Source organism: Rhinolophus ferrumequinum, chromosome 12 (assembly GCF_004115265.2).
Source record: "Rhinolophus ferrumequinum isolate MPI-CBG mRhiFer1 chromosome 12, mRhiFer1_v1.p, whole genome shotgun sequence".
Lineage (NCBI taxonomy): Eukaryota > Metazoa > Chordata > Mammalia > Chiroptera > Rhinolophidae > Rhinolophus > Rhinolophus ferrumequinum.
In genome coordinates this window covers 79,500,189-79,523,620 of record NC_046295.1, presented here as the reverse complement: position 1 = coordinate 79,523,620, position 23,432 = coordinate 79,500,189, and the positions used below count along the sequence as shown (strand labels likewise).

General features: G+C 52.9%; 1 protein-coding gene across 15 annotated transcripts in view; it reads left to right on the top strand.

The window, feature by feature from the left end:
* The window catches only part of RAPGEF1 (Rap guanine nucleotide exchange factor 1), a 133,539-nt gene extending 121,844 nt beyond the window's left edge, over positions 1-11,695 (top strand). For 14 of the 15 annotated variants that reach the window (XM_033122741.1, XM_033122746.1, XM_033122736.1 and 11 more), the window contains 10 exons: positions 111-195; positions 2,077-2,169; positions 3,068-3,253; positions 4,007-4,091; positions 4,231-4,325; positions 5,513-5,591; positions 5,719-5,820; positions 7,050-7,147; positions 8,323-8,451; positions 9,044-11,695. In XM_033122741.1, coding sequence (XP_032978632.1) covers positions 111-195; positions 2,077-2,169; positions 3,068-3,253; positions 4,007-4,091; positions 4,231-4,325; positions 5,513-5,591; positions 5,719-5,820; positions 7,050-7,147; positions 8,323-8,451; positions 9,044-9,194 — 1,103 coding nt within the window. In that variant the 3' untranslated portion in view covers positions 9,195-11,695. The remainder of the gene's footprint in view (positions 1-110; positions 196-2,076; positions 2,170-3,067; positions 3,254-4,006; positions 4,092-4,230; positions 4,326-5,512; positions 5,592-5,718; positions 5,821-7,049; positions 7,148-8,322; positions 8,452-9,043) is intronic. The other variant, XM_033122747.1, reaches the window with a different exon arrangement.
* The last annotated feature ends 11,737 nt before the right edge of the window (positions 11,696-23,432 follow it).

Sequence of the window (23,432 nt, the reverse complement as noted above, 5' to 3'; positions counted from 1 at the left end):
AGACCAGAAGCCCTCAGTGTCTGCTGGGAGGCACGTGCTGCAGCAGGCGGCGTGCTGCCCGTCTGTGCTCCGCCAGTGCAGGCGGCACTAACCAACTGCTCTTCCTCTAGACCTGGTGTTGTACTGCGAGGCCTTCCTAACCACCTACAGGACCTTCATCAGCCCCGAGGAGCTCATCAAGAAGCTGCAGTACAGATATCCTTCCGGCCCCCGGCCCTGGCCCGCTCCTCACACGCTCAGCCTTCCACAGCTCCTCTCCGGGGAAAGCGGGGTCTTCCTGCCCACTCAGCCACCCGGTGCTGGGCAGCGGGCGGGGCTGCTCAGCCCTGCTCTGCCATGTCCTGTCTGGGACCTCAGGCCAGCCTTCCTCTTTGAGCCTCTGGCCCGCCTGTGACAGGGCTGAAGTGAGATTCTGTGACGTGCTGGACAGACACTGTGCTGCCTGGCAGCACTTGTGATCACTGGGTGATTCTGACCCAGACAGGAAGACCTGACGGGCTTTGCGAGGGAGGGCACGAGCAGGCCCCTGCAGAGCCCCAGGTTGTCGGCGCTTCTGGGCTGAGCTCCTGGGTGTTGACACGGGGTGTGGAGGAACAACGGGTGCGGGGTTGGAGGGAACCGAGACAGACAGCCTCGGGCAGACCCGGCAGTGGACAGAAAGCTTGTCCACGACACGCTCGGCTCCTGCCTCTTGCCCACGTCTGCCCCGCAAGCTGGCCCTTTCATATGTCACTGCCTGCAGGGGTGGCTCGGGGCCACCTGGGGCCTAGGAGGCCCCATGCTTGATGCCTTTGTCAGGTCCAAAGCTGCCCATCCTGTCGAGGTAAGCCTGAAGCTGCTGCTCCCAAAAGTGGGCCAGCCCAGGGTCCCCGGTCCTGGGCCACCTCCCCGTGTCACAGCCCATGACTGCCATCTGCTGGACAGCTGCTGTCACAGGCAGGAAGTGCGGAGTCCCTGCTCTCCCCTTCCTTTCCTTCCCGTGAGCCCTAGGCTTCCCCACCCGCCTCCTGTCCCCTCCAGACCTTGCCTGCCGCTCTCCCCCGGCCCCATGGCCCCCGTTTACAGAGACAGGTTCTCCAGCCTCACAGGTTCAGTCATTCGCAGGCCTGGCTCCGCAAATGACAGTAACTCACGCTTGTGGGGAACCTGCCAGTGTCGGGCGCGCTGCTCATAAGCTCGTGCCCCTGTAACCCCACCAGCTATGCGGCTGGTTTACGTCCAGGTTGTTACCGCCTTACAGGCCATGCCGTTATGCTCTTCCTGTATGTACTTAAGGAAACTGAGGCTCAGAGAGGCTGTGACCCGTGTGGCTGTTTGGTGAGAGAGCGGCCACCACACACACATACGCACACGCACCTCTGACCCCAGAGCTTAGCTGCTCAGCACCTCCCCTGCTCAGCCGCTTCCAGCGTGTTAAAGGAAACGTTACAGCTTCAAGACCCTGGGCACAGCTGGCTAGTGAGCCCTGTGCTGCAGGCCCTGGGGACTGTCCCTGGTGCCTGGCTCCCTCCTGAGCTCTCATGCATTGCTAGGCAGGATGGAGTCAGAGGGTCTGGAGAGTTGGTTAACACAAGGATGGCAGGAACGCGGTCTCGGGAGGAGCTAGAGGTGGCCAGGTGCCGTAGGGAAGGAGCAGCTGTGCTTCAGGTGGCCTCCGAAGCTGTGGGAAGACGGAGGGGAACTCATGTCAAGAGAGAAGGAACACAGCTCTGCACCTACCCTGGAGGTGGGGGGGTGGTGAGTGCCGGTGGTTTGTGACCAACGCTCCCTGCCAAGGCTCAGCAGAGCAGCCCTGAGCGTTTCAGGAAGTGGCAGGAACCTCGGGTTGACCGACAGAAAGTCAGGACTGGGCGGTGCGTGGGACGGTTCTGCAGGAGGGAGAAGGTGGAGAACAGTCAGGTCTGGCTGAGTCCTGCTTGGTGGCCCTGCCACCCTGCACAAGCCCTGTGCCTTCCCCGAGCCCCCAAGCTTCCTGGCACCCCGACAGCACTCAGTGAATGGTAGCTGGAAAGAGGTAGCCTTCCCGCTCCCGTCCCTGCGCATGTGACCTGGCTGTTTCTTTAACCTGTGCCCCACGTACGAGAAGTTCTCTCCCTTCGCCGACACGTTCAAGAAGCGCGTCAGCAAGAACACGTTCTTCGTGCTGGTGCGGGTGGTGGATGAGCTCTGGTGAGTGATTGTGCCTCGGGGTCCCTGCCCGGTGCATGTTTCTCTGCCGAGATCGGGGTATCCCCCAGGCTATGTGCCCACAGAGCCTGCCCACAGCCCTGGACAGAGCTCACTCCTTCCTGCTTTCCCCTTGGGGGAAGGGACCCGGCCCTTTAAACCAGCCCCAGCCCCACCCCGATTTCCCCAGGGGTCCCACCCTTCCTGCACATAGCTTAGGCCTAGTCCACAGTGGGCCATGCTGTTAGCCACCAGGGCGGGGCCCTCTGCTGCCCTCCTCAGCTCCACGCGCCCCTAACATGTGCGGTACTGTCCACGTCCATTCATTGAACAAATGCACATCCAGCCAGGCCCTCCCCCGGGTTGGTGGAGGAAACCTCCCAGGCGCTGCCTTCAAGGCGTTTCCCTTCTGGGGGGGCAGCCTGAATCCCTTCTGGGGGGGCCAGCCTGAGTGAGTCCCTTCAGCAGGGAAGGGCAGCCTGAGACAGTGACGGCACAGCTGTGAGACCTGCAGGCGAGGCGAGTGCTGTGCAGGAAGTTCTGGGGTGTCGAGTCTGAGGGGCCAGGGCCTCTTGGGGACTTCTCACCCCGTGGACCCAGGAGCTCTTCCGGGACTGGACTTGCCACCCCAGCCCAGGCCCCAGCATTCTACAGCGCCAGCAAACATTTGCTGGCAGAATGCTGGTCACTTGTTACCAGTGGGACCACCCTTGACACTTGTACGGATCCGGGCAGCCGTCCCCAGGCCTTCCCTCTCGCTCTCTTCCCATAAGAGGTTTCCCAGCTCGGCTGATGGATACCACTGGCCCTTGGGTATCCGGAGGTGGCTTCTGGACCCAGTGTCGGCAGTCCTCTTCCTGTCCTGGGTTCCCGTCCTCACCTTGTGGCCTTGGCCCTTTAGCCTAGTGGAGTTGACAGAAGAGATCTTGAAGCTGCTGATGGAACTCGTCTTCCGCTTGGTGTGCAACGGGGAGCTCAGCCTGGCCCGCGTGCTCCGGAAGAACATCCTGGACAAGGTGGACCAGAAGAAGCTGCTCCGGTGTGCCAACTCCGACCAGCCCCTGGCAGCCAGGGGGGTAGCAGCCAGGTGAGTCGCTAGCCGTCCTGTCGGTGGTTTCTCCAGCCCTGCCTCCGCCTTCCACGTCCCCATGGCCCCTCCCAGCCCTACAGCCTCCAGTCCCGGTTCTGCCAGGCCCAGGGATGAGGTGCCTCCAGGAGCCCTGTGGGTTCCCTGGGGGCTGGGCCTCTTCTCCAGGTTATGTTGTGTGACGAGGAAGTGGGGCACCAGGGCATGCGGGGGTTTACCAGAACGGGAGACAAACGAGTGGGTTTTGGGCTGTAGTCAGCTCTTAATTTTCTGTCCGGCACTAAAACGGCAGCTGTTAATTCTCGCCCAGCCCGCTGTGCAGCCAGCCCTGAATGTTCCTAAATCTGCAAGCAGATCCGACCCTGTTGCCTGCTCCTCTGCCCCAGCCGTAGACCTTTGTTGATTTATCACCTCCTTGTTAGTGAGTGTTCAGCCTTCGTTCATAGGGCATCATCTCTGTTCCCACTGGGCCCTGGAAGTGGGGTCAGGCAGTGAGTTCTGGGCAGCCGAGCTGTCCCTGGGCTCACAAGGGACCCGCCTGGCAGAGGCAGGACAGGGAGGCTGCCGCCGTGGTCCCAGGGAGGGCCTGATCCTGACTGGCCACCAACCTGCCTGGTGGCCTCTGCGTAGCTGCTGTGAAGCACGGTCGGCACCTGCCCGTCCCGCGCCCCAGTGCCGAGGCCTGCAGTGCATGCCTGCCTGGCTCCCACGTGTCTGCCCACTCACCACTCGGCTCGTGCTTCTGTCTTCCAGGCCGGGGACCTTGCATGACTTCCACAGTCATGAAATCGCCGAGCAGCTGACACTGCTAGATGCCGAGCTCTTTTATAAAATAGAGGTACGGCGTTGAGCGGGGCTTGGGGGAGGGGTCTCCCCGGTCCAGTGAGCCGCTGCGGCCTGTCCCTGAACGAGAGGAACTGAACCATCGCAGGAAAGCCAGAGGGCTCCAGCTCCATCCAGTTTACTTCCTTTTCCAGATTCCTGAGGTTTTGCTTTGGGCAAAAGAGCAGAATGAGGAGAAGAGCCCCAACTTGACCCAGTTCACGGAGCATTTCAACAACATGTCCTACTGGTGAGAGCGGGCCGCAGTGTGTGGCCCCAGTTGTCACGGGCTGTGCCGTGGGTGGTAGCCAGGGCGAGGTGTGAAGTTTTCCATCCTGCACTGGGCATTGCCAGTCTCCCCACTGCCGGGCCAGCGGCCTTAGGGCTGACACTGACATGACGCTGCCTCCGCTGAAAAGAACAGCCAAGGAGTGGGGCCTATTAATACTTTGATGTCGCCTCTAATTCTTAAAGTGACGTGGAGCCCACGTGTTTTTCTAATACACAGCAGAGCTGTGGGCTCTTCACGATGACGCAGGTGTCCCCACAGGCTCTCGGGATCAAGATGATTGGAGGGTAGAAGCGTGTGGCCGGCCCCACCCTACACACAGTCCATCACTGCCACGGGGGGAGGGTGGGGTCTGATATTTTAAGTGCTCCAAGGACTGCCTATTGGAGAAGAATTGGGTCATCTCCATTTTCCTTTCCCTGCTTTTCTCCCAGCACAGCCAGTGCTCAGGTAGCAAGCCAACATAGGACGTAGCGGTTTCTAGGGCTGACGGGCGTATACATGGCCCCAGACCCGGCCTCTTGCTGGGCACAGAAGGCTCTGGCCACACCCCTGGGGGGCTGCCTAGGAGGGGGCGGGTGGGCCCTACAGAGCCCCAGTCCCCAAGGTGTATCTGCAGGCGCCCTTTACAGGGGTAGCAGCGGCAAAGCACAGGTGTCACTTCCTCTGAGTGACTAGCAGTGGTTGCTGGGAAACCACAGGGTGGAGGTCACCGTGAGGTCCAGGTGCCAGGTTGGCCTTTGGCTTTGGCGGCACTGAGGTTCTGCGAGGTACCCTCGTGTCTAGCAAGGTGGCCCCTTAATCCACATGCCTGCTCCTCTCTCGAGCTGGTTTCCAGCCTCCATGGTGCTCAGGATCGGGAAAACTCTGCTTTGATCCTCCAAAGTCTCCACCTGCGTGGCCGCAGTTGCCCGTCCTGGTGTGGGCGCTGGCCACCAGATCTCACTGTGGCCTCTTGCCTGCCCCTGGGGCATCTGAGCTCCTTGAGAGCAGAGATGAGGGCTACGCTTGGAGTCCTGCAAGCCAGGGCACTCTGTAGGCACGGGCTCATGGCCAGCGGGTTGGTGTCCACGTCCCATCTCCTCAGGACCACCCAGGGGCCTGGGGGAAACCGCTCAGCCGTCTCCTCTTCCCCTTGGTCCGTGCAGGGTCCGGTCAATTATCATGTTACAGGAGAAGGCCCAGGACCGGGAGCGGCTGCTCTTGAAGTTCATCAAGATCATGAAGGTAAGCGTGGCCCCCGCAGAACCCACTGCCTCGGACGCTGCCCCGGAGCGGGCCTCCCGGGCCGCCCACCCCGCAGCCGCTCTCACGGCCACGCCTCCTCCCTCACGGCCACGCCTCCTCCCTGCAGCATTTACGGAAGCTCAACAACTTCAACTCCTACCTGGCCATCCTCTCGGCGCTGGACTCGGCGCCCATCCGCAGGCTGGAGTGGCAGAAGCAGACCTCAGAGGTGAGCGGCCGTGACAGGACGCACTCGGAACAGGACCGGAACCCTGGGCTGGGGTCCCCGCTCTGCCACCAACCTGCTGTGTGGCTGGGACAGCCCCCCCACCTTAGTTTCCTGCCTCTGAGCTGCAGCCACTGGGCCGTCAGAGGCTTCGTGGTCGGTGCTGGGGTCGTTCCAGCCCAGCGTCCTGTCCCTCCACGGGCGCTTGCTGGGCTCCCCGCTTCACCGGCTCCTTCCTTCAGCTCTTGCTCCTAGATGGGCTCCTTTGGGCTGGGGCCACATTAGACGTGGGGGTGTACTGTGAACAGGCCAGACAGCTTCCTGGGCAGACTTCTTCAGAGCAAGTGCTAAAGGGAATGGGACGGGGGGCTGAGCGAGCATGTGGCCAGGTGGTCCAGCCTGGGGTCAGGGAGCCCCCCTGAGGAAGGGTGGGTCACACCACGACCTGAGTAGCGGGGGTTTCTGGGGAAGGGGGTGGAATTCCCATCAGAGGGGACAAGAATGCACAGACCAGCAGAGCTGGGGGCAGGTGGGAGCATGGCGCCCTCTAACAGCTGGACGGCCCAGCATGGCCACACAGCCGAAGGACCAGCTCTGAGCACGCAGGCCTTGGGGGGCCTGGTGAGGAACTGGACCTCTGCCCTCATGTGGGAGCCGTTCTTCAGAAGGGCTGAGCATTGGCTGGGCCACCCGAGGGCCGTCTCACAGGGGGACATAAAGGGGCAGTTTGAAAACAGTGCTGTTTGGAGAAGTGGGACATTTCCCACCTCTCGCTCCAGGAAAGCATGAGAGGTCCTGAGGAGACAGGAAGGCTTCTTGGAGGAGGTGACACCCCTTAGGGTGAGAGGCATCTAACAGGAGCAGAGGCAGTAAATGGCGGCCCAGGCAGGGACAGGAACCCCACTCTGTGTGCGGGAGCAGTGAGGTGAGGTCACCTGCCAGCCTGGTGGACTTGCCCTTGAGAGCAGAGAGGAACAGAGGAAGGCTCTGAGTGGGCAGTGACACAGGCAGTGTGTGCTCGAGCAGCTCGCGGGCTGCAGCACAGGCAGAGCCCCAGGGAGCCCGAGCCCCAGGTCCTGTCCACACAGTGGGCGCTGACTAGGAAGAGAGTCCTGAGCAGGCCCCCAGAAGGCCTGGCCCCGGTTCTGCCTTCGTATGTGCGGGCACCCTCGAGCGCTGGCAGAGGCTGGGTGAGGGGGGCCGGGGCTCAGACTCCGCGTCCCCCTGCCCAGGGCCTGGCTGAGTACTGCACGCTGATCGACAGCTCGTCCTCGTTCCGCGCCTACCGGGCTGCCCTCTCGGAGGTGGAGCCGCCATGCATCCCGTACCTGTGAGTAAAGCGCTGCCGCGGTCTGCCCCTCACTTGCCCTGGGGATGATATGTTGGGCTCCCTGAGAGAAACCCTCATTTAAAAGGTTCCAACTAAGACGTTTGTACTTCTGTTTTAACTTTGTGTTGTGTGACGACGAGTACATTTTACCTTTAAGCAGAAAAGAGGGATCCAGTGGAAATGGTTCTCTTTCCGTCTCCCAGTCCTGCTCCTATTTCCTTCCCTGCTCTGCCAGCACGTTCAGGCGTGTGCACAGACGGTAGCTTCCCTGTTCCCTGCCAGTGGCATCGTGCTGTACCCAGCAGTCCTCACACCTGGCTGCATATTACAACCACCTGAGGGACAGAGCACCTGGCATAAGGAAGCTGAGAGCATGTCTCTGGCATGGAGTAAACAGCTGTTTCGTGGGCGAGGGTCCTGTGGTCACATAGCGTGGGAAATCGCAGGAGACTCAGAGCTGAGCAGGCCCTTTGTGGCAGGTGTTGGCAGAGCCCTCAGTGTGCTCGGGGACTTCGGGAGTCTCCAGAGGGGGTGGAAGAGCTGGCACCGGCACCGGCCGGGCCGAGTGTTTGATGGGACCTCCCTCAGGCACACAGACCGGGCGGCCGTGCCCTCTCCTTGCTTCCTAGCCTTTCGGTCCTCGCTCAGTGCGAACGCACTTTGCCATCAGCCTCTGAGGTGTCGGCGGGGCCCCTTGCTGGCCCTCCCTGGGTGGAAAAAGTACCCGATCGCTCGTCGTCTGTCTTTGGAAGCACCTTTGTGCACCTGTTAACGAAGGGGGATCTGTGTCCCACCCCACCCCCCAATGTGGGGTTTTGTTATCTTTTCCTGTTCATTTATGAATTTTACATTAGCAGACCCACAGCTCTACCGGCGTTCGCTGCAGCTGTCAGTTCCTGAACTGTCCCCTGCAGGCGGGCCTAGCGGGCTATCTCACCAAACGAGGGGGGGCTGCGGCCGGGCCGTGTTGGAGGCTCCTCCAGGCCTGGGCTGGCTTTCCCAGGGACCCAGAGTCTGGGAGGCAGGAGTCCACACTGGAAGAAACACACACATCTCAGGAATGCTGGTGGTTCTGGGAGCTGCTCGGGCACAGCCCACAGGCCTGGACCTAGCTGGGCGCTGGACGCCTTCTGAGTCACTCTCCAGAGGGTAACTGGGCTTCTCCATCGTCCCAGGGGGCTCATCCTGCAGGACCTCACCTTCGTTCACCTGGGAAACCCAGACTACATTGACGGGAAGGTGAATTTTTCCAAACGGTGGCAGCAGTTCAACATCCTGGACAGCATGCGGTGCTTCCAGCAGGCGTGAGTGCTCCAGCCCGGGGGGCGAGGGGGAGAGAATAGGGGGGCCCCTTCTGAATCCCCGGCCCCTGGGGCCTGAGCGGAAATGGGAGGTGACAGAGGACCAGTGGGGATTCCACACAGGCTCCATGAGTCTGTCAGGAAGCCAGGAGGAAGTTGTGTCAGGGTCTCCGCAGTGTGGTCCTGGGCCTGCACCCAGCTTGCCCTCCCCGCCTCCTGCCCGCAGGGAGTGCTGGCCTTGCTGCAAGGAGGAGGTTGGCCAGCCCTGGCCCGCCTGATCCTGGGCAGGGGGGGCGGGCCCAGACATCAGAGCCCGCCCACGGGGGCCACGCCATGCCCTGAGGCCCGAGGAGCGGGGTCTCCCTGGGGCACCTGTGGGGAGCACGGCTGCAGGGGGCTTCTCGGGCAGACCTCGAAGGAGCAGAGGGCACACCCTAGGGTCATTTGTGCTTTGCGTGCTGGGGGCCGTCCCTGCGGAATGGGCAGCAGCAGCGCTGCAGTACCCGCTTGCTGCGAGGAGCATGGGTCACCTCCCGGAGGCCATGGGCTGTTTGGCCCACACGGGCTCTCACGGCTGCCCACCTCCCCCCACCAGGCATTACGACATCCGGAGAAACGACGACATCATCAACTTCTTCAACGACTTCAGTGACCACCTGGCCGAGGAGGCCCTATGGGAACTCTCTCTGAAAATCAAACCCAGGAACATAACAAGGAGAAAAACAGACCGGGAAGAGAAGACCTAGGAGCAGATGCCATGAGCAAGAAGAAGGCTCGCGAGAGGCTCAGAGGGCCGCTCTGAGACCGGAAGGGACTTTGGACCTGTTATGGGGCAGCAGCAAGTGTCCCGGCCTCAGAGCCGTAGGCCCAGCCAGGCGGGAGCCCGAAGCTGCGGCCCAGCCCCCGGCCCACGGCGGAGCCAGCAGGCGGGTCTCGTCGCTGACTTGTGAACCGGTGGTTTTCTCTTTTACTTTTGGTTTCTGCTTTCCCGTCGTCTTCCCCTCGCCCCTGCCCCCAGCCCCTCCAGCCTGGGGGCAGCACAGCCCTGTCACCAGCAAACCAGGGAACAGCGGGAATCTTCGCCCCTCCCTGGGTCTGCTGAGGTGACACACGAGTGGAAGCTCCAGGACCCTTTTGGAGGTGACTTTGAATGAAGGGGACATGTAGTTGGGTGGGCAGAGCGCACAGGACACTGGGGGCGGCCCCTTGTACTTCCCAGGGCCTGCTTTGTAAAGTGGAGGAGAGAGCGCTGCTCGAAGGGCCCAGAAAGGTACGACAGGTGTTCAGCGGCCCTGCAGCCAGCACTCCTGTCGCATGACTGGCCCTCAGCGCTGCCTGCGGCCCGCGGGCACCGGGGCCTCCCTGGCCCGGCCATGAGCAGTGACTAGCATTGTGTGCCAGCTTTCGGCCCTTTCAGTGCCCCCAGCCCCCCGCTGGCCCTCCCCATTACCTGGCGTTGTGGGGAGCTGGGAAGAAGAAGGAGGGCAAGGGAGGACTTTACCATCCAGGAAATATGTCCTCCCTGTGCTGGGGCCAGAGGGGAGGGTGGAGGGCCTTTCTGTCCTGGGGGGGCCGGTGGCCCCTCCTCTGTCGCTTGCTGTGTGCCTTAAACCCCATCTCCTGACCCCTCGCTCCCGCCCCAGGGCTCCCCTCCCACCTTGCTCCGGGGCTGCTCCTCTCGCTGTCAGACCTGTGCAGACCCCCTCCCTTGAGGGGCCGTGTCCCCCACCAGCGGCAGGCTGCTTTCCTGTGCAAAGCGTCTTCAGGAGCAGGTGCTCTTTCCATCCTGGTTCAAACCCACTCTTGCTACTGAGGTCAACAATCTGAGGTGGAGTCTGTAGGGTCCCCACACGGGTGCCCAGCTAGAGCCTCCCATGCCCCTGGGCTCCGTGCCAGCCAGACATGAGCCTACGGGCAGGGTGCCCGGCACAACCCAAGCGGCTGTCCCCACGTCCTGCTGTGCAGAGTGGAGCACTACTTCTGGGGCTGGGACTCAGTCCAGCAACCACCAGGATCTCTCTGTGCTTAGCCCAGAACAAAGAAGGGAAGTAGCAAGCAACACCTTTTCATTATTTAGGTTTTCTCTTGAAAGAAACAACCCTGGCACTATGGGTCCTTCGTGGCTATTTGAGCAGCTTTTATCAAGAAGAACATTGGGGCTGGTCTTTTTCCTTTTTGTTTGTCCTGTCCCTAGAGGGGAGCAGTCTATGAAATGTCAGTTACGGTCCCCCTGCCGGCGGTGCTGCGGTGGCAGGCCGGAACACGTCACTTTATTATTTAAAGAGTGTGTGTGCAGAGTCACTGTTTATTAACAGTAGTGTGTGTGGGGCTGGGGTTAGTTTGTGCCTGATTTTTGAAGTCCTCTCATTTCAGTCTTCTCCTCCTCCCGGCCTCGCCCAGCTCTGTTGAATGCTGCTGTGTGTGCTTGAGGGGGCCGCTGTGCACTCAGGCCCGTGGGGTGTGGGAACTGGGGTCCCCCTGCGTTTCAGAGCCCCCGGGGACCTCCCTCCATAGCACAGGGTTTCAGCCTCGGAAACCCAGCTGCTGGCAGAAGGACCGTGTCTGCGGCCTGTCCGCCTTGGTCTCAAGCCATGAGCTGGCCGTAGGGGGGAGTGGGGACTCCACCTTCCCCCCATTCACAACAGACCCTGCACCCACACATCACACCCCAGCCCTGCCCAGCCGTGCCCTCCAGGAGCCCTCAGCGGTCTGAGCAGAGGTGCCAGGCACCAAGCGAGCAGTGCGGGTGGACGAGGGGCCAGCGTGTCTGGTGGCCCTGCGTGAGGACAGCAGGTGCAGCGTGTGTTTTCACATTGGCTGACGAGCTTCCCCACGCCGCACCTCCTGAAAAGCCTCCTGGCTCTGGGAGTCGCTGAACCCAGAGCTACAGCCTGGTGGGGTGTGTCATGGGGGCAGGGGTGGGCGTGTGTCTTTACGACAGACAGATACCACAGACAGACACAATCAGGACAATTTGGTTCCCTGCAGAGAGAGCCAGGGCTCCCCTACAGGTGGGGGAGGAGCCAGGGAGAGGGCAGGCACGTGCCATGTCTGAACTGAACCCCAATTCTGAGAAACGCCTCCCTCCGCCAGCCCCACACCTCCCAATGTTACATTGTAATATATATTCCCCACTAACCTGGCTGATAGTGGCATCTTCCTGCAGACATTTCGCACCTGTAACTTTTATATGAAAGGAAAATAAACAAAGATGAAAACCGCAACCGTGCGCGTGCGCCACGTGTCTGAGTGACAGTTCAAGCTGCTTCCTTTTCCTAAGAGGATGTGTCCCCACACTAACCCCTTTTAGAAGCCCTGGGTCCCTCCCCTATCGCTGAGGGTCCCCCCAGGGGGCCTAGGACCCGACATGCTTAACCAGTGACCGAGGAGGCTCAGCTCCAGGTCCGACCATGGGTGGCACAAAGCCACCCAAGGCTTCTGGGGTGCAGTGGCCACCTGGTGTGGTGTCCCTCCCACAGGAGGAGAGCAGACCCCACACATTCGTTCCCTTGCTCGCTGGGGCTGCATTATTAGGAAGCAGGCGAGGTGGGGATCGGGTCATTCTAGCCTGCATTAGCTGGCGACAGGCTGGAGGGATGTGGCCCTTGGCTAATAAGGCCTTGCTTGCTTTGGCCCTGGCTCTGCAGCTGAGAAGCCAAATGACCTTGGGTAGGTGGTCCCTTACCTGTTCCCATTTCTCCAGCTGGAAGTGGGGGAAATACCAAGTTGTACCTCATAAGATCTCTGAAGGCTCGGTGAGTTAATCCCTGGACCAGTGTCTGGTGGCTGTGCCTCTGTCATTTACTGAGCAGGTATTGGGTACTGGGCACTTTGCAAACAGCTTAACCTCATTCAGGCGTCTTAATTTAAAACTCACACAAGTGAAATATTGCAACCATGATAAGTGCTACAAACAAGAGGTGCTTGACATTAAACTAAATCTGGTTTGAAATCCACTCACAAACATCAGGTCCAAGCAGGCTTAACAGGTAATTTATGTGAAACAAACAGGTAGCTTCAGCATTACACACACGCCCCTGAGAACAGAAGAAGGGAAACACTTCTCAACTCATTTACGAATGGAATACAACCTTGGCACCAAATCCAGACAAGGACAGTTCAAGAAAATTACAAATACTGATGTAAAAATTATCAAGTACTCTTAGCAACCCCAACACTCCTGACCAAGGCAGGGCTTGTGCGCGAGTACAAGTATGGACTGCCACCAGTGATTTGGGACGTGCACTTGACCCCATATGCTACGCCCCCATCGGGGAGCCCCCACCTCGTGCACTTCTTCCTGAGCGCAAGGAAGGCTGCGCCCCAGCCCCTTGCAGGTAGGCCCCTGAGACCTGAAGAGCAGGCATGTGACACTTTGGGCTCGGGACTCAAGAATGGGGGTGCGTGCTCCCATGCTCAGCCCTCCCCACCGAGACACAGATTCCAGGGCCTGACATGGCAGAGCCCCAAGTGGAGGAAGCTCAGACACGGACCACCCCACTGTCCCCCACTGTGCTACATGGATGAAAAATGAACTTGTGCCAAGCTACTGAGACTTCAGGGTTTATAAATATCCACAACGTGGCCTTGCGTCTCCTGAATGCACATTACCAGGTTAGAGGAGGACACCATGTAATCACCTCCAGGGGCAGAAAGGCCTGTGTTAAAAATGCAACACTGATTCGTCATTTTTGATTCAAAAAATTCTTAGTTAACCAGAAATTAAAAACTTCCTCAATCTGATAATGCTTATCTTCCAAAATCCTATGCAAACATTGTACTTACTGGTGAAATATTCAAAGCATTCCCCTTAAAATTATAACAAGGTAACGACCCCACTACAAACATGTCTGTTCATTGTTGTACTGGAAATCCTAGCCAATGCTGCAACAAAGTAACTATGAGATTAAGAAAATCTATCAAGAGGGTTAGCTGTCTAATCAGATAAGTTAAACATGTCCCTACGTACAATCAAAAATTAGGAAACACTGCCAGCCCGGTGGCTCAGGCGGTTAGAGCTCCGTGCTCCTAACTCCGAGGGCTGCCGGTTCGATTCCCACATGGGCCAGTGGGCTCTCAACCACAAGGCTGCCGGTTCGACTCCAGCAGGGGATGGTGGGCTGCGCCCCCTGCAACTAAGACTGAAAGGACAACAACTTGAAGCTGAACGGCACCCTCCACAACTTAAGATTGAAAGGACAACAACTTGACTCGGAAAAAAGTCCTGGAAGTACACACTGTTCCCCCATAAAGTCCTGTTAAAAACAAAAATTAGGAAACATGATTTCTAAAGGACCCCATTTTTGCAGGCATCACAAGTCTTAGGTACTAGGAATCAACCCAACAAACAGAAGTGAGAGACCTGTATAGAAAACAAGGATAATCCAACAAGAGAATACAACATTTGTAAATATTTATGTACCAAACATTAAACACCTAAATTTATAAAGCAAATATTAACAGACCTAAAGGGAGCAATAGATAGCAAGACAATAATAGCAGGGGACTCGACTACCCCATTTACATCAATGGCTATATCATCCAGTCACAAAAGTCAATGAGAGTGGACGGGTGGCTCAGTTGGTTTGAGCGCGAGCTCTAGGCAATGGGGCTGCTGGTTCAATTCCCACATGGGCCAGCGAGCTGCGCCCTCTGTAACTAGAATGAAGTCAATGAGCTGCCACTCAGCTCCCGGGTGGCCAAATGGCTCGGTTGGTTGGAGCGCAGGCTCTCGACCACAAGGTTGCCGGTTCAACTCCCACAAGGGATGGTGGGCTGCACCCCCTGCAACTAGAAACGGTAACTGGACCTGGAGCTGAGCTGCGCCCTCCACAACTAAGACTGAAAGGACAACAACTTGACTTGGAAAAAGTCCTGGAAGTACACACTGTTCCCCAATAAAATCCTGTTCCCTAATAAAAAAAAAATCTTAAAAAAAAAAAAGTCAATAAGGAAACATTGGCCTTAAATGATACATTATACCAGATGGACTTAACTGATAATATACAGAACATTCCATCCAAAAACCAACAATACACGTTCTTCTCAAGCACACAGGGAACATTCCCCTGGATGAATCCCATGTTAGGCCACAAGACAAATCTTAATAAATTTAAGAAGATTGAAATCACATCAAGCATCTTTTCTGACACAACAGTATGAAACTAGAAATCTATTACAGGAAAATTCACAGTAGGTCAGAGATTAAGCAACATGCTACTGAACAACAAATGGGTCAAAGAAAAAAATCAAAAGAAATCAAAAAACACCTTGAGACAAATGGAAGTACAGCATGTCAACAGTTATGGGATGCAACAAAAGGGAAGTTCATAGCAATAAATGCCTACATCAAGAAACAAAACTCTCTTGGGGCCAGCCCGGTGGCTCAGGCATTTGGAGCACCGTGCTCCTAACGCTGAAAGGCCACCGGTTCGATTCCCACATGGGCCAGTGAGCTGCACCCTCTACAGCTAAGATTGTGAACAATAGCTCTCCCTGGAGCTGGGATGCCGTGAGCAGCCAGAGGTTGGTGTGAGCTGCTGCAGGCTACCCTGTGCTGCCAGGAGTGGCTGGCAGCCAGCATGAGTGGCCTGCAGCCATCTTCAGCAGCCAGCAGCCGGTGAGAGTTACCGTGAGCTGCTATGAGCGGCCGACTTATGACCAGTGACCAACTGCCTCAGCCAGGGGGAGCACAAGGCTCATAATACCAGCATGGGCCAGGGAGCTGTGTCCTACACAACTAGGCTGAGGAACAGCGGCTTGAACCGGAGTGTGGGGTGGGGGAGGCAGAAGAAAGGGGGGAAAAAACTCAACCAACCTAACTTTACACCTCAAGGAACTAGAAAAAGAACAAAGCCCAAAGTTAGTAGAGGGGAGGAAATAAAGATCAGAAGCAGGAATAAATGAAATAGAGACTAGAAAGACAATAAGAAAGGTCTATGAAACGAAGAGATGATTCTTTGAAAAGATAAAATTGACAAACCTTTAGCTAGACTCACAAAAAAAGAAAACTCAAAATCAGAAATGAAAGATGTTACAATTGATAGCACAGAAATGCCCAAGGATCATGAGGCCACAATGAACAATTAGACGCCAGCAAATTGGACAACCTCCAAGAAATGGACAAATTCCTAGAAACCCACAACTACCAAGACTGAAACATGAAGAAATAGAAAATCTGAACAGACCAAATATTAATAAGGAGATTAAAGCAGTAATCAAAAACCTCCCAACGAACAAATGTCCAGGACCATACATATGGCTTCACTGAATGTTTGGTGAATTCTACCAAACATTCAAATTTAGAATTAATATCAATCCTTCTTAGACTCTTCCAAAAAAACAGAAGCAGAGGGAACATTTCCAAACTCATTTTACAAAGCCAGCATTACCTGATACCAACAGCAGACAAGGATGCCGTAAGAAAGAAAATTACAGGCCAATTCCCTGATGAACACAGATGCAAAAATCCTCAATAAAATATCAGCAAACAAAATTCAACAATATGTTAAAAGAATCATACACCACAATCAAGGGGAATTTATTCCAGGGATGCAAGGATGGTTTAACATCCACATATCAATCAATATGGTACACCGCATTAACAAAGTGAAGGATAAAGATCATATGATCATCTCAGATTCAGAAATAGCATTTGACAAAAATCAACATCTATTTATGATTAAAAACTCAACAAAGTGAGTATAGAGGGAACGTACCTCAACATATTAAAGGCCATATATGACAAAAGTAGCCACATGCAAAAGAATGAAACCGGACCACGATCTTACACCACACACAAAAATCAGCTCAAAATGGGTTAAAGACTTGAATGTAGGACCTGAAATCATAGAACTCCTACAAGAAAACGGACAGGAAGCTCCTTGAATCGGCCTTGGCGATGACTGTTTGGATTTCACACCAAAAGCAAAGGCACCAAAGCAAAAATAAGTGGGACTACATGAAACTAAAAAGCTTCTGCAACAGCAAAGGAAATTATTAATAAAATGAAAGGCAATATTGGGAGAAAATATTTGGGAATCAAATATCTGATAAGTGGTGAATATTCAAAGTATAGTTCTAAAAACTCATATAACTCAATAGCACAAAACCCCAAACAATCCGATTAAAAAATAGGCAAAGGATCTGAACAGACATTTTTACAAAGAACACACACAGGTGGCTAACAAGTACATGAAAAGATGCTAAATGTCACTCATTCGGGGAAATGCAGCTCAAAACCACAGTGAGGTGTCACCTCGCACCTGTCAGGATGGCTTTTCTCAACAAGGACTAACAAGTGTTGGTGAGAAAAAGGGGACCCGGTGCCCTGTTGGCGGGAATGTACGTTGGTGCAGCCAGTATGGAAAAACAGTATGGAGGCTCCTCCAAAAATTAAAAATAGAGCTACCGTACGACCCAGCAGTTCCACTTCTGGGTATTTATCTGAAGAAAATGAAAACACTAATTCAAAAAGATATCTGCACCTGCCCCCCATGTTCACTGCAGTGTTAGTTACAATAGTTAAGACATGGAAACAACCTGACTGTTCCCCGATGGATGAGTGAATAAAGAAATGCGGTGGGGGCAGACGGGTGGCTCAGTTGGTTTGAGCGCGAACTCTGGGCAATGGGGCTGCCGGTTCGATTCCCACATGGGCCAGCGAGCTGCGCCCTCCGCAACTAGAATGAAGTCAGTGAGCTGCCGCTCAGCTCCTGGGTGGCCAGACGGCTCAGTTGGTTGGAGCGCTTCCTCTCAACCACAAGGTTGCCAGTCGACTCCCATAAGGGATGGTGGGCTGTGCCCCTGCAACTAACAACGGCAACTGGACCTGGAGCTGAGCTGCGCCCTCCACAACTAAGACTGAAAGGACAACAACTTGACTTGGAAAAAGTCTCGGAAGTACATACTGTTCCCCAATAAAGTCCTGTTCCCTTTCCCCGATAAAAATCTTTAAAAAATAAAAAAGAAATGTGGTGTGTATATACAACAAATATTATTCAACCATAAAATAGAATGAAGTCTTGCCATTTGCAACATGGATGGACCTTGAGGGCATTATGCTAAGTGAAATAAGCCAGAGAAAGACAAATACTGTATGAGCTCACTTATATCTGGAATCTGAAAGGAGAAAAACTGCTCAGAGAGAACAGATGGGTGGTCACCTGAGGCAGAGGGTGGGAGGTGGGCGAGATGGGTGAAGGATGTCCAGGCGTAACAAATTCCAGTTATAAAGTGAATCCTAAGGATTTCGTGGACAGCATATGACTATAGTTAATACTGTATTGCATATTTGAAGGCTGTTAAGAGAGTAAGTCTTAAAAATTGTCATCAGAGGAAACAATGGTAACAATTATGAGGGAGTTAACTAGACTTACTGTGGTGATTTTTTTGCAATATATACAATTATCAAAGTACACTGTGTATGTGAAACTAATATATGTCAGTTATACCGCAACTTAAAACATAAAACTTTATTAAAAAGTGAGAAGCTCTACAGCACTTGTGACAAAAGTTGAGATAAACAAAAAGCCCAGAACTCACGCAAGGGGGTTCCCTCCAGGTTACGGGGACCCCGGCGTCCTGGGCTCAGCTCCTGGGTGGCCAGCTGGCTTCGTCATCTCAGTCCCTGAAAGTGCACTGCCCGTGCCCAGCGTACCCGCCAGGAGCACGTGTGCAGCCTCACTGAAGGAGCTTAACCAGCGGAGGCCTCGCTGTGCCTTTATTGTAGATACAATAAAAAACCAGACACGAGGAGGTAAGACGCGTGAACAGAAAAAGGGCAGAAACAACCAACAGAATCCGCCCCCCGGAGCCTGGGACGTGCACTTAGCAGGTGTAGGTGTGGGGGCCCAGTGCTTACCCTGTCCTGGGAGTCAGACAGGATTGAGGCTTTGGGCAAACAAGGAGGAAATATAAGAGGACAAATGGGAGTTCTAGAACCAAAAAATACATTAACTGATAATAAGGACTCAGTGAATATGTTTAACGGAATTAGTGAGATAGATTAGGGGCTACAAGCAGAATGAAGCATGAAGGGGACAGTGTGGACAGAAAGAGGAACAAGACGTGGGGCTGAGGAGCCCTAAGTGTGATTGGAGGAGAGAGACTGGAGCAGACAGGATGTACTAGCGCAAAGCGGCAGCATTGTTCATCAGCAGGGACGGCAGTCTGGCTGCCCGTCAGCTACTGAAAGGCTAAACCAAACGTCGTATTTCCACACAATTGAACACTGTTTGGCAAGAAAAAGGAATGAACTGACAATGTACAACATGGATGAATCTCAGAAACATGTGAACAAAGCAAGATGCGAGAAACTACACACTGCAGGCTTCTATTTATCTAAAATGTGCAGAAAAAGCAAATCTAAAGATGGAAAAAGGATTACAAACATGCACGAGGAATCTGGGTTGGGAGTGTGTGGGGACAGAGCCCCAGAGAGCAGTTTCCAGGCTCTTGGCCTCACGTGCTGGCTCGGGTAGGAGATGGCCATCAGCTGTGACTAGTTGGCTGTCAGCTGTAACCAGTGAGCCATTGGCCACTGATATAGCTGCCGTGGCTCAGCTAGCAAGCGCGATTGCAGTTAGCAAGTGGGATCGGTTGGCAGAGAAGTGGACGGCGGGTTGCAGATCGTGTGGCTCCTGCTTCGTGTGTCTCCAACCCAGCCACCAGCGAGAATATAGTGGTGTGACTCCCCTATCTATGGCTCCGTGGGTGTTCCTTTTTGGCCTCACCATATCCTGTGTTCTTGTGCGGGGAGTGGGAGCTGAGACTTTGCATGACACCCTGAGAGATTTTTTTAAATGATCACGGTGCTGGTTACATAGCTGTACATTTACACTAAAGAATGAGTGAGTTTTATCTTGTCAATTATACCTCAGGAAGTTTTCCAAAACTGTGCCAGTTGTTGATGTCTTGCTCCTGATGTCACAGTCCACCCTTTCTTTGCTGCTCTGCAGAGCATTTCCCCTTTGCAGCGAGCACAGGGTCTGGTCAGCGGAGAGCAGTGGGGGGACGCTGCCAGCGGCGGAAACAGTTCCAAGTAGTTCCCTGTAGTTCTGACCGCGTGGCTGCTGGGAGCGGGTGTGGAGACACCCAGCGGTGGTAGACCCCAGGCAGGCACCCCCCACACCGTGCAGGCTCTTGCCCAGCTTGCAGCCCAGCCCTGGCCTGGCCACCATCTCACTGTGGTCCCCCAAGCATGGATACTGCACACCCCAGGCCCTGTGCCACCTTTCTGGTAAGCAGGCTCCCAACTCCTCTCCCACCCGCCAGCCTCAGCCCATCTGTCCCTCCCAGGGGTCACTGCTGCTTACCCAGCTCCGAACCAGCTCTGGCCTGGGCAACCCAGTGAGGCTCTCTGCCCCGCAATCGGCCAGAACCACAGCTCCTGCCTGAGTTCTGAGTCCCAGCCTTGGGGACGCGGGCCCTCTCGCTTCTGCCTTCCTTGGGCATTCACCCTCAGCCCTAGGGCAACTTCAGCATTCTCTTTTTACCCTCAGAGTTCGCCCCTCACAGAGTTAATCATCTTTCCATTAATCTCTCTCTGTTCAAATGACTCCACACTTTACATCCTGATGGGTCCTTGACTGAAAAACATTAAGCCCGAGATTCAAGAAGCCTACGAACCCCAAGCAGGCTCATTAAAAATGAATGCACATCAGAGCACGGCATAGTGAAACCTCCGAAAACCAAAGATAAAAAGAACATCTTTAAGCAGGCAAAGGACATACTACCTCCAAAGGTACAGAAATTAGACTCCTCAGCAGAAGCAACTGGGACAGAAATCGGTGAACGATACCTCCACTGCTGAAAGAAAACAAGCACCAAGCAAACGTCTCCATTCTCTCAAAATGTCTTTCAAGAATGAAGGTATCGCCAAACAAAAACAATTCATCACAAGCAGACCTACACTAAGAGAAGACAAAACAGTGTTTTCAGGCAGAAGGAAATTAATCCCAAGTGGGAGGTCAAACATGAGAGAACAAGAACAGTTATTATGTGGATAAACCCGAACGGCATCGACTGTGTAATGATGTCTTATGAGGTTTAAAATACAGAGGATTAAAATCCCTAACATTGGTGTCAGGCTCAGGAAGGAGATAAGGGGAGAGTATTCTTGAATTAGTTCCTGAATCGTCTAGGAAGAAGACAAAAGTACTAAAAGCATTTGACTTTGAGAAGTCCAGAACGCAAGTTGCCATCTCTAGGGAACCACTAATAGTAAAAGAACGTCTGATTGCCAAGCTAATAGGAAGAAATGGAATAAAAAATAATCGATCTAAAAGAAGTCGAGAAAGGAGAGAGAGAGAAGCCTAGCACTGGTGGAGTCAGTAGAAAGCAAATAGATAGAGGAACCCTAATATAGTTTTTAAATATTAAATAAATGGAGCAAATTCTCCAGTTGAAAAAACAGGCTATCAGACTATTTTTTTAAAATGTATATGCCATTAACAAGATGTATCTGTCTAAAATCTGAAGGTGCAGAAAGATTCAAAGTAAAAATATGGAAAAAGATACACTCTGTAAATACAGCCCCCCAAAAAGTAAGCATTGCTACATTCAAGTCTGAAAAAGCTGACTTGAAGGGAAAAAGCATTCCTAGAGCTACACAGACTCACTTGAAAATAGGTAAAGTACATTCCACCAAAATATGTAACAATTTCTGAATTTGTATGCATCTAATTACATAGCCTCAAAATATGTAAAGCAAAGACAACAGAACCACAAGGAGAAATGGACAAATCTGTGACCCTCGCGGGAAGTTTTAACATGCCTCTCTCAGAAACGTAAGAAAACTCTAATCTTACACACTTCCGAAAAAAAAAAAAGAAAGAAAAAAAAGGAAAAGCATTTCCCAACTCTGGTGGTGAGGCCAACATAACTCAGATACCATAACAAAAATGAAAATTACAGACCAATTTCACTCATGAGCACAGATGCAAAAACCCTAACCAAAATATTAAAATGAATCTAGTAATATATAAAGAGGAGAATACATCCTGATCATGATGCGTTCATTCCAGGAATGAAAAGTTACTTTCACATTTGAAAATCAGTGTTGTCACCACATTAGCAGAATAATTTTCAGTAGATACATAATAGTAATTTAATAAAATTCAATATCCATATTTTTTAATAAACTCTTAGCAGACTAGGAATAGAAAAGTAATTCCTTAATCTGAAAAAGGATATCTTTTTTTTAAGAGACAGAAAGTTGAAAGCCTTCCTTCTGAGACATGAAAGGATAAGGTTGCCCATTGCAGCCCTTCTCTCCGGCTTTGCACTGGGGGGGACAGGGGTGGGGGGTAGGCAGGGGGCCAGTGCAGGAAGTAAGGAAAAACACACAAAAGGGGTAAGGATTGGAAAGGAAGACAAGAATCATTACACAGAGATAATACTGTGTAAATAGAAAACAGACTCTACAGAAAAATTATCAGAGTTAATAAGTTTAGAAGATTGCTGCATACAGTCAGGAATCGATTTTATTTCTGTATACTAGCAAGTAACAAATAATAAAAATGATCATACTTATAACAGCATCAAAAAATCAAATACCCAGGGATACTAACAAAATACAGAGGGTGCCGAAAAAATTGATACACATTTTAAGAAAGGAAAAAACTGTATTAAAATTGTAATATTCAATATATACCGATAACAAAAGATGAATCCAAGTCACATTTGACTTCTGCAATGACAAGAGGTGCTCAAAGTGGTTCCCATCAGCGTACTCTTAATATAGTTTTTTCCTTAATTATAATGTGTATACATTTTTTGGGCACCCTCTGTATGTACAACATTTCTGCACAAAAACTAGAAAATCAAGGGAAATTTATAAAAGACCTAAACAAATAAGGGAATTCACCATGTTTGTTGGAAAACAGCATTGTAAAGATGTCAGTTATGCCCAAATTCATAAATTTAAAGCAATCAGTCAAAATCCCAACCCGTATTTTGGTGAAAATCGACAACATTCTAAAATTTATTATCAACACAAATGATTTTAAATGGCCAAGACTCTTACAGTTGGTACGAGGACTTGACCTACCCAATATCAAGGCCAGTCCCTCTCCAGCACAGTAAGGAACTGTGACAGTGGCACAAGAACAAACAACAGACCCTTGGAATATTCCAGCTGGCTGGCAGATCTCAACGTGAAAATAAACCAATAAAGCTTCTAGATCTAGAAGACAATATAAGAAAATACCTTCATGACCTTAGGAGTAGGGACATTTTTTCTTAAGCCACAAACGTATTATCATCCATAAAGGAAAAGATGGATTTGAATATATTAAAACTGAGAATTTTTCATCAGATGCCACCACTCAGCATGAAAAGGGAAGTTACAAAGTGGGGAATTTTATATGCAATACCTGTATCTCACACAGGATCACCTAGAATACATCAAGAACTCCTCTAAACTGACACGAAAAGACGATCCAGCACAGAAATGGGCACCAGCCTTGAACAGGCACATCAACAGAGAGATGTCCAAGTAGATAAAAGGCTCAAACATCATCAGTCCTCAGAGAAACGCAAGTTAAAGCTACACTGAAATACCGCCCCAGTTTTAACCACCAGAAGTACTCAAACTGACAGATACCAAGGGTCGGTGAGTACGTGGACCAACTGGACCACCGTCCATTGCCACACCGTCCCAGGGGGTTGTAAAGTTAACATCGGAAAGCCTGTCCTTACCACTCTCAGGTCCCACACCTCTGTACCACATTCGCGTTCCCAGACACACCTATTTCAACATCTCTGAAGTCAGGAGGCCCCTAATCAGAGTTTTCTCTCAGTTGCACTCAACGTCTCAGATTTGCCCCAGCTCCCCTGCTCATGGCACGTTAGCACACTCGGTCACCATGCGTGCTAGCTGGTGTGTGTGTGTCTCCCACACTGGCCTGGAAGCCTCGGGAACACAGACTGTCTTCTTAACTACTGCGAATCCTAAAACTGGAATTGCTGTCAAAAGACGTGCA